This window comes from Phalacrocorax carbo, chromosome 3 (genome assembly GCF_963921805.1).
Source record: "Phalacrocorax carbo chromosome 3, bPhaCar2.1, whole genome shotgun sequence".
In the NCBI taxonomy this organism is placed as follows: domain Eukaryota; kingdom Metazoa; phylum Chordata; class Aves; order Suliformes; family Phalacrocoracidae; genus Phalacrocorax; species Phalacrocorax carbo.
In genome coordinates, this window is record NC_087515.1 from 29,757,278 (window position 1) to 29,767,230 (window position 9,953).

Below are 9,953 nucleotides of genomic sequence, written 5' to 3' on the forward strand. Positions count from 1 at the left end.
ATTGATTTCTAAAGAGGGACTCGTAGAGACTGCAACAGTTTAAAAGCTTGTTTAGCTGGAGTCACACTTGCAGTCACGGGATTTCTATTGGAAAATGGCATTATAGCCTCGAGATAGAAAATTACGACTGAATCGCATCAGGAGGAGGATGGACAAGATGACCTCTTGAGGTCCTCTTCGGCTATATTTCTGTAAATATATGTTCAGTGACAGAAAACACATCTGGATCAGAACTGCTTGGGGGCTTAGGCATTTAAGTTAGAATATTTTGGCATAAGTCTTTGGCATGAGAAGAAGCCCATGCAATTTTTATATCGGACTCTGTCTGCCATTAGTGATGCGATTCAATCATAAAATGGCTTATTCCCCCAACACAAATATATAATACCATGCCAGAGTAGAAAAGCGAAGCTGCTCTCATCACAGCTAAGTTCATTTTACAGCAAAGCAGTTTACTTTAAGACTTTTCCAGCAATTCAAGTCTAATTATGGAATCAATTTAAAGCAATTTTGTAATTAAATGTACCTGCTGAAAATATCTCACAGGCTCAATAATTTAAAATGATAGTGTAAAAATGTAATTAAAATGAAAAAGGCCAAATAAGGCTGGGTCGTTCCTCCACGAGGAGAGCGCTGAAGGACGTTCCAATCGTTCCGTTTATCAGACCCAAATCGCCTGCTTCCCCCCCAAATTTCTGCTTCCCCCAGCTGCGCGGGGATTTAGCACCAAGAGGCACAGAGAGGTGTCCGAGCGGACCGCGGAGGGGAAGGCTCTTTTTTTTTCTTTCTTTCTTTTTAGGGAAAAAGCAGGCTGTTTCGAAACCGTGCTGCACTTACAGGGAGCTCCCGCTCCCTGGCAGGGGCCGGGGCGAGGCTCCCCGCTCCCGGGGGTCCCCCGGCGTGGGGCCGGAGGCTGCGCGCCCCCCCGGCGGGGGCGGGGCGGGGGGAGCGGCGCTTCGCTCCCCTCGGAGGGCGCAGGGGGAGGAAGTTTCCCCGCTCCCCCCCTCCCCGGGGCTGCGGCAGGGGGAAGGGGTGGCCCGGCCCGGGGGCCGGGGCCGGGGCCGCTCACTCACCGCCCGCCGCCGGCCCCGGGCCGAGGCTCAGCGCCAGCTGCAGCCACAGCGCCGCGGCCAGCGCCCGCCGCCGCCGCGCCGCCGCCGGGAGGGCACCGCCGCCGTTCGCCTGCTTCCCATGACACATCTTCTGCCCGCCAAAGGCATCCGGTTCGCCGCCGCCTGCAACGAAAGAACCGTTTCGCTTCGTCGGTACCCGGGGCTAAGCGCACGGTTCCGTGGGTCGCCCCCCCAGCACCCACCCCCCCCCGCAACCCGCGGCGCGGCTGCCCCCGCCCCGCCCCGCCGCTCCCCCCCTCCATCGCTACCTGCGGGTCTCCCCGTCCCGTCCCCCCCCCCCCACCGCCGGCGGGCACCTCCGCGGCTTGCCTCCGCCGCTGCGGCTCGGCAGCCTGCCGGGAGCGCAGACACAGACACGCACACACAGGGACACGCACACGCACAGAGACACGCACACGGCTGTCCCTACCTGGGAGCGGGGGCAGCGGGGATCCGCAGCGCCCACCTGCCCGGCCCGCCCGCCCGCGGCCGCGGAGGGGAGCGGCGCCGCGGGGAGCCCTGCGCTGCGGGACCGCCGGCGCCCAGCGGCAGCGCGGGCAGCCCCGCCGCGGCGCACACGCATGGCAGCCGTGGGCAGGGCTGCGGCGCCCCTCCGCGCTCGCACCGGCGCGGCGCGGCACAAGGAGCGGGGGTCCCGCCGGGTGGCGGGGGGGTCGGGGGCGCTGCCAGCGGGGAACACGGCGGGAGGGGCGGCTCGCACTGCCCCGCTCCGGGGGACGCCGGGGAACTTCCACGGGCAGAGAAACGTGAAGTTAAGGCTTACGGTCCTGGTAGTTTCTGGTCGTTTTCACTTCAAAAGAGGATTCAGGGTGTGCAGCTCTGATGGAGCAGCTTTAAGGTGCCCGGTGCTTCATCAGGTAGGCACAACGTCAGGTATGAGGTACGGTTTGTCAATGCCGATGCCAGTGCCGCATCATTCGCAGTCGGTGGGAGCAAGAAGGTGCATTACAGAGTGCTCTCACCCATCAGCTGCCATTGAGCAAAGGCAGTACGCCCAGGCCTGCCGGCTGAAGCAATTTGCCTGTTGGGATGCAGCACCCAACTGGATTTAGTCAAGCTGTGAAATTCAGTGCCACGAATCGCTGAATCGGGCACCATCTCGTGGCTTCAACAGCTGTGGTATAATTCTGTGTTTTCTGGTGCCATCTACAGTGTGCTGAGTTAGGGGTATTGCCCCTTTACCCTCAGCTGGGCATTGCAGGCCTTCCCTTGCTCAGAGCTAGCGGAGGGTGTCCTTTAACTGAGGAGGCTGCAGAGATGGTGTTTGTGAAACCGATTAAGGTGTGCGGCACACTCCTGGGACACCGTGAGGGGTAGAAAACCAGGGACAAGAGAAGACACACTTGTGACGAAACGTACCTGGGCTCAGTGCAAAACCATACCCAAAGATACGTGGGCTTCTACTGACAGCATGTGGAAATAACACATCCCAGTGCTTCAAAGGTAATGGTCAGTATTGGTTAAAGGTATACGTACAGCTGGAGCTGCTTTCAAGTGTCTCAGCTACTTGATGCTGTTTCCTACGAGTTAAAACTTAAGGCTATTCAAGAGGGATTTTAGCTCAAATCAGTGCATCGTGTATCAGTTCAAAGAGCAGTGTAAGAAGCATAGTTCTTTATCTCTTTACTCTCCCCCGGAGAAAATGGGCATCTCCTAGTGAAATACAGGTCTTCCATTAAGAAAGGAAAAGTATGTGGTCCAATTTTCAGCTAAGAGAGTGTTTTATCTCTGAGATACCTTTGCTGCTGCTTCTAAACAGGAAAATTTTGGAAACTATAGAGCCTTTTCACCCAAGCATCATTTCCTCACTAGGTGAGTTTTCACCTCCCCAGCTCAGTCCAAAGAAAGAGTTCAGGTTACTGATAGCTCTTTTAAGCCAAGCAAATACAACACAGGCACAATTGCATGATAGAGATGATGCTTCTGAGGGAATAAGCTGCTGGCTACTACAAGCGGCAGGACAGAGCAATAATGCAGCAACTCCTATTATCTGTAATAGGAGAATCTTTATTTTTATGTCACTGGTTTGAAAGCTTTAATTTTTTAAATCAAAACAGCAAAAGCTACTGTCCCTAGGGAGCTAGTGCTATTTCTGTTCTGCTCCAATTAAAATGCAAAGTGCTGGCTGTTAAGTCTGTGTTCAGCATGGATGGGGGCATTACACCCAGATACATACTGGCCTTCTGAGGAGGAAGAGATGAATGAAGTCATGCCCATCAGTGTTGATAGGTACTACTTAACCCCCCTCTTTACTGCAGTTTTATCCTCTCCCCACATGTATGTAGCTGTGCTCATGACGCTGTTCAGCCTGAGGAAGGACAACCCAGTGCTCTGGGCGTCCATCAGGCACCCCAGAGAGTACCACCACTCCAAACAGCACCAGGAGATCAGCATTCGCTTATGCAGCGGCTCTTCTTCAAAATCTTAATGAACTGTAGAAATTCACCTCTTGCCAAGCAGCACGTGGATGTAGGATGTAAGATGGAGATGGTGGCCAAAGGGCTGGGGCAGGTGGCCCCCAGGGGGTGAAGGAGTTTGGCAGGCATCTCTGTCAGCCAAGAACAGGGAAGGAATCCTGCAGCCCAGGAAAGCCCAAACTGAGTCAGCAGCAGCAGGAGGTGGAGGAGGATGGTGCCTGAGGCAAGCCCGACCACAGAGAGGCAGAGGGGAAGGAGCTGCTCTGCTTTGGCTTGGACTTAGTTTCTGGAAGGCATAGATTGCCTGAAGGGCTACAACAGCTCAGTGACCAGAACTGACATCTGTAATCAATTTTAGTTCATCCCCCTGAGCTGAACTGGGGCCAGAGCAGTGATCAATGGGCTGGACCTGAAGCTCTGAGTTGCTGTTACACACACAGACTGTAAAATATGGGAGGACTTGTCCCCTAACGATCCCCCTCAGTGTTTCACAGACACAGATTTTGTGATTTTTAGCATTCCCACACTTGGTTGGCCCTCCACTATTTATTTTAAGCAAGTATACAAACCTGTAGGGACTAACCCTGAAGTGCCACTGGTGGGTCTAACCCCTCACCAGCACTGTCCCACATGGGCTGGAAACAAGTCAGAGAGATGACGTGACTTTTTTTGCTCTGTAAATCCTCACAGAGCTGCCTCCATCTCCCCACGCTGCTGCTGTGGCTAAAATTGCCTCTCGCTAGCAGCCATCCCCAGAACGAAGACAAAAAGCGCCAGCACTTATCTGCGCCCACCAAAAGCAGGTTCCTGTTGTTCCAGCACGTAAACGTCAAGGTGGTGCCGGCAGCAGAGGTAGATCTCAGCTTCCTTGTGGAGGGTTGTGCGTGCTGCCATGTGGTGAGAAGCATTTCTGGCCAGCTTCACCCTTGTCAGAGGGAGAGGGCGTCAGCTCCCCTCCAGCTGGTGCATGCAGCAGGTTCCTGGCTGCTTCTAGCAAGTGTAGGGTGGGCATCCCAGCTAGATTTTGGCTGTTTGTGGGTTTACAGCTTATCTTCTCCCAGAGCTTTGTAATCTTCTTCATGAGTAAAACATTGTGCGTATATCTGAAGTTACAGCATTTTATTTTTATCTTGCCATACAGACTAATTTATTTAATTCACTTATTTTTATCTTCCCATGCACACTCATTTATTTGATTATCTTATTGTGAGATTCATGCTGGATAAAAGGCTAGATTAAAAAATGCATCCAAGCCAAAAAGTGGTCCCTCACTCCAGGCCAAGTGGCAGGAGCAGTCACACTGATGCTGCTCTGGACTGGGGAACAGGAAGACCATGCCCACCTTACGCAGCATTTGACCCTGAGTCCTTAATACAACATAATCATTTTCTCTGTGTGTGTGTGTGAAGGTGTAGGAAGTGCTGTTCAAAGCATCCAAGGCAACGCAGAGCCTGTGCCATCGCCAGTCCACGCAGTGCTCCTGTAGTGTGAACCTGATGGTTGGTGTTGCACGGCTGGTGCTGTGGCACAGAAAAGTGCTTGAGGATGCCAAGCCAGGACAAAAGCAGGACAGGGGGAGCCAAATCCAAATCTGGTGTAGTCTTGTTCACACCGCTTATTGGGAAGGTCTCTGGACTAAATTATTTCCAGAACTGCAGACAGGTATTATTTCAAAGGGAACAAATTTGTTCACTCCAAAAAAGAGCTGGGGAATGAATTAACATGAGTGCAGTGTGGACAATCTGGGAGCAAGACCTGTGAGTGAAGATAGGGTAGACACACCCAAAGAGCTGCTCAGTATCTAGGGTAGGAGTCAGATGGAATGGGAGCTTTTAAGTCCAAATTTGCAATACGGCTCTCCTCCCACAACTGAAACAGCTATGTCTTAGCCTGGGGTATGCCAAAATTCATTAGGCTGTTCCCTTTTTATCTGAAGCCTTTGGACACCCACTATAGTAGTTATTCCGGCAGTGTCCCACACTCAGCAGCTCAAGAGCCTGAGCCTGTCCAGGACCAGGAGATACATATGGGGCTGCGTGTGACCTGCACTGTCAGGACACTTCTCGATGCCAGCCAGCTCAGGCTTTCCACAAAGCAAACTGTGTGCAAAGTAGGTCAGAGCAATGTAGTTCTGCCCACATTTGCTGGGTAATATAACAGTACAGCTCTCCTCCAGGAACTGGGAAACCAAATTCCTTAGTCTGAAGGAGCTCAAACCTGTATCTCTTTGCTTTTGTCAGCATACAGACACTATAGACACTGAAGCTCCATCTACATAAGTACACTAAACGGTTCTAGGACACCAAATCTCATTTCTCTGTATTCTTAAAATGTTATCACACCATTAGCTTGGGCTACCTAACACTCTTCCAAGCCTGGTTCAGGAGATGCTATGGGCCAGAGACTATTCTCTGTAGGTGGTTTGTGTAGAGCTTCTCAGTTTCAGAAAGTAAAGAACTTAACTTTACTTTGGGGCCACCCAGTTGGCCCCACTGCATGAGACTGGTCATCAGCACCTTTCATTTGCCAGCAGAAAAAGTAACCCAAAATGTTGGTACTGTATCTTTGTGTGATTAAGTATTTTTTAAATTTTATTTTACCTATAAAGATATTCCTTCTCCCTATTCTACCTGCTCAAAAACAAGGTCAGAAGGAATCGTCCTAGTGATGTGGCTTTTGGGTAGGTAAGTTTCATCCTTTAGTTTGATTCCAGCAAGTGTGAAAAGGTTGTAGTAGTGATTGTAGCTGAGGGTAATGAGAGAATTCATTTGTGGCAGTGTGAGACTGTAAAAAAGCCATCAGGGCAGGGTAGTTGCAGCTGAACAAGTATAGGGGTGGTCAGTCCTTGGGGAAGAGAATAGCTTAACGCAGCAGTCTGCAACTAATTTTTTTTTTTAATACAAAATGGCAATGACGAACACTGAGATTTGGCTGGCAGGACATCATTTCAGGCTGTAAATACATATTTTTAAAATACATGCTCCAGACCTCCTGGCCACAGACCAGCTTCCTTTTTCTTCAGCCACAGGGAAGAACTATTACTTCCCAGCCTACCAGCCCACAGGTATTCCTGAGTATTTTCCAATCTATTTCCAAGCGTGCTTTGGTCCCTACCAGAGCATGCCTGGAGACCCTCCTCTTCATCGTGGCATTGCCTTTGCTTGACTCTGCAAGAGGCTACCCCCCCACTCCTCTCTGGGTAGATTTGTATTAGAAATCTTGATTTCATCACTTCAGTTCATCCCTGTCTAAAAAGGCCAGCTTTCTCACCTACATTTGCCTGAAGAAGGTGATTGCCATCCATTCAGTAATTGCAGGGATTGCAGGAAAGCAATTATTCTAAACAGAATACTTTAAGGTGATTGCTTAGAAGAGAGGCTTGCCTCGTAAGTGTGCTTTCAAGAACAGGTTTGCAATTAGGAGGATAATTATTTTGATAAATTCTGGACCACTAACAATTATGATGGCTTAAGAAAAGCAGCCCTAAAATAGTTGAGTCCTGATTCTGCAGATGCTAAGTGCTGGCTGCTTTCAACTCCTACCAAATTCAAATGAAAGTTGAAGGCATTAAGTTTCTCACAGTCGGGATTTAAGAAGACGCTTTCCCTTCCTTAAATGTAATCACTCTTGTTTGAAGGGGGGGCCACCCTGAAGAAAATGACAGGAATATAAAAGGAGAATTCTTTTTCCTTCACTGAGCCATTAGCACTGACAGCCATAAAACCACATCTGGGACCAATACACAAACATTAATAACCAGCCATCAGTGTAGTTTTACCAATTAGTGCTAATTACATTTCATTAGAAAAACTGGCAGCACAGGGAGGGCGGAGTTTGGACTACTTTATTATTTCTTACTGACTTAATAACTAATGAAAAGTTTTAATTAACATAAAACTATATTTTTATTTCCATCAACATAGTTTAGAGGAGATTGCAGGGAAAAAAGTGATACCTGGCTAATTGGAGAACCTGACTACATAGCACTTACCGGGAGGCCTGTTATTTAGCACAACACATGGAGATTTTTGTACTTTTCTGATTATAGCCAAATTGTACTTGTCACTAGTCCTGTGACTACATTTGGCCCTTGCTTTCCGTTAGACAGTAATTTCCAGCAGAAGAATGGGAAGTGAAACAATTCTAGGACCTGAAACAATTTAAGTCAGTTATGAGTGCTTTTCTTTTCATCCCACTGGACGAGAAGAGGCTAGCAAATACAAAGTGCAATATGCAGTGTTTGATTTGCAACACCATTCTGAGCATGAATAGCGTTCATCACCCTTGAGTATAAACTCATGATTAATTTTTCTATGCCCACAGCACACTTGACACAGTTAATTTTCTTCGCATTATGGCACCTGAAGTTCTGCGTAAGAGAACCCAGTGTCTTTCACCTCCAGCTCACAAATTCGTCACTCACTGAAGGTTAGTCTGTGTAAATTAAGGTGTCCAGCCCCATCCATTTTCCCACTGGAAAAGTTCCCAAATCACACTTTCTGGCCCTTTTCACCAGTTCGGCAGAGGCAGCCAAGAGCAGGACGAGGAGACACACATTCGTCTTCCACTGCACCTTTGGGGTGGGCAGCACAGCCCATTACGTAGGGAACTGCACAGAGACAGCAAGACACAAATTCCTCCCTACCACTGCCTGAAATTACAGCTACAAGCAAGTCTTTTGGACTGAGCTCCCCCAAAGGGCACTTAAATTCAAAATTGCAGTCTCTAGGCCCCTGCTTAGCTGCAATTTAACTCAAAGGCACTTCACTACTTAGAAAAAATTCCCAGGGTTTTGGGGGTGTGTTGCTGGGTGTGGGGCACAGCCTCAGCAGCAGGGATCTACTGCTTGCCTAGGAAGAGGTGTACCTCCATGTGCTGGATTAACAGGAGTGTGTGAGCTAGCAAGATGCTTCTCAAGAGAAGGGTCTCTTTCAAACCAGAAGGGATGTGCCTTCCCTTGTCCAAACCGAGCAGCTGAGCTTTCCACCCAGGTGCAGAAGAAATCTGCTTCCATGGCCCAGGGGGATTCAGGCCCTTGCATCTCATGTCTCTGCAGGGTTGTGTTGACACAGTGTGTTTGCCTAGAAGCATTTAATTAACCATGTAGAAAAGTAAAAATATGTGCACTACCTTTTGCCTCGCATAAAGAGCAGCTTTATATATTTCTTCAGGCCACACGGAAAGAAGGAGGAATTGGAGTGGAGTCCCCATGAGAGAGGAGAATGAGAGAGATGAAGCAGATGTGTTCACACATACTCTTTGAAAGGCTATGGCACAAATTGAGCCGCTGTTTGAGAACCCTTCCAGTGCAAATACCCATACCTTTACAATCCTGAAAGCAGAATAACAGAAAAAGCTAAAATGTCACAATTTTATAGCACTACATAATGGCTTTCTAAGCTGTGGAGATTTTTTTTATATTGGGTCCTAACCAAATGCAATGCAAAAACCTTAACTTCATAACACATGGTCAAATATGATTTCGGTAAGAACTGATTTACATGCATCTTACATATTCCATATCTATGCATTTTTATGTTTCTTGATAGAGATACAGCAGTTTCTGTTAACATCATTTCATAGCAAAGCCATGCAAGAGCTAAAAAAGGATAGTTGCATCATTGTTACACTAGAATTTTTGTAACTTTATTTAGCATCTGTTCTGATGCACATATTAAAACCCACAGTATCAAATCACAAAACTTTTAGAAAAATCCGCACTGTAAAGCAGCAGCCATATATAGTGTGACTTAGTGCAGCCAGAAGAAAAGGACCAGAAAGAAAAGCCTATTAGACAGCGCTCAGCGTTAGCTTACTTTGAAGAAGCAGAGATTTGAATCTGAGCTGTTCTTGTATCTAATTTCCATGTTTATTTTCCACTTTTTTCATGTAGCCACAAAAATAACTCAATTCAGCTATAGCCACATTGTATTGCGCCAATTGTATCAGCTGTTTATTTGGCTCACGGTACAGGCAACAGTTCAGGTTCATTCAGGTTTCTCCCTGCATGTGATCTTTTTTTCCTTTTTGGTGCTGCATTTTTGTGGTTGAATATCTGTCAGCTCCTATCAGGTGAGATGATAACAAATCTAAAGCTGTCTAGAAAAACCATGGTCACCACTACTGCATACTGTTCCCACCCTGAAATTCATAGCAACAGTGTAGATTGAACTGAAGAGAAGACTAAACCAAACTAGGTTGGATTAGCTGTTCTCCTTTAGCAAAAAAAAAAAAAAAGCCCCAAACCCCAAGCCAAACAAACAAAAACAACACCCCTAAACAAAACAAAAAATCAAACAAAAGTTTCTTAAAAGTTCTTAAAAGGGGGGGGTGGAAGAAGGTCAGGATAAATCCATGCCAGCCCTGCTGGTACGTGTCAGACTCTCCCCGCTGTAGTCCATAG

General features: G+C 48.1%; 1 protein-coding gene and 1 long non-coding RNA gene across 3 annotated transcripts in view; one reads left to right on the forward strand and one right to left on the reverse strand.

Moving 5' to 3' along the window:
- The window catches only part of SUSD4 (sushi domain containing 4), a 73,518-nt gene extending 72,318 nt beyond the window's left edge, over window positions 1-1,200 (reverse strand). The window contains exon 1 of the mRNA XM_064446328.1: window positions 1,074-1,200. Within this exon, the coding sequence (XP_064302398.1) occupies window positions 1,074-1,200 (127 nt within the window). The remainder of the gene's footprint in view (window positions 1-1,073) is intronic.
- LOC135312487 (uncharacterized) lies at window positions 1,171-8,793 on the forward strand. Of its 2 annotated transcripts, none has more exons than XR_010372040.1 (3): window positions 1,171-1,261; window positions 7,874-7,978; window positions 8,722-8,793. It is a non-coding gene; the product is annotated as an uncharacterized LOC135312487 (long non-coding RNA). The 2 variants fall into 2 exon arrangements; XR_010372039.1 differs by having other exon boundaries at window positions 1,175-1,265.
- Window positions 8,794-9,953: the final 1,160 nt, after the last annotated feature.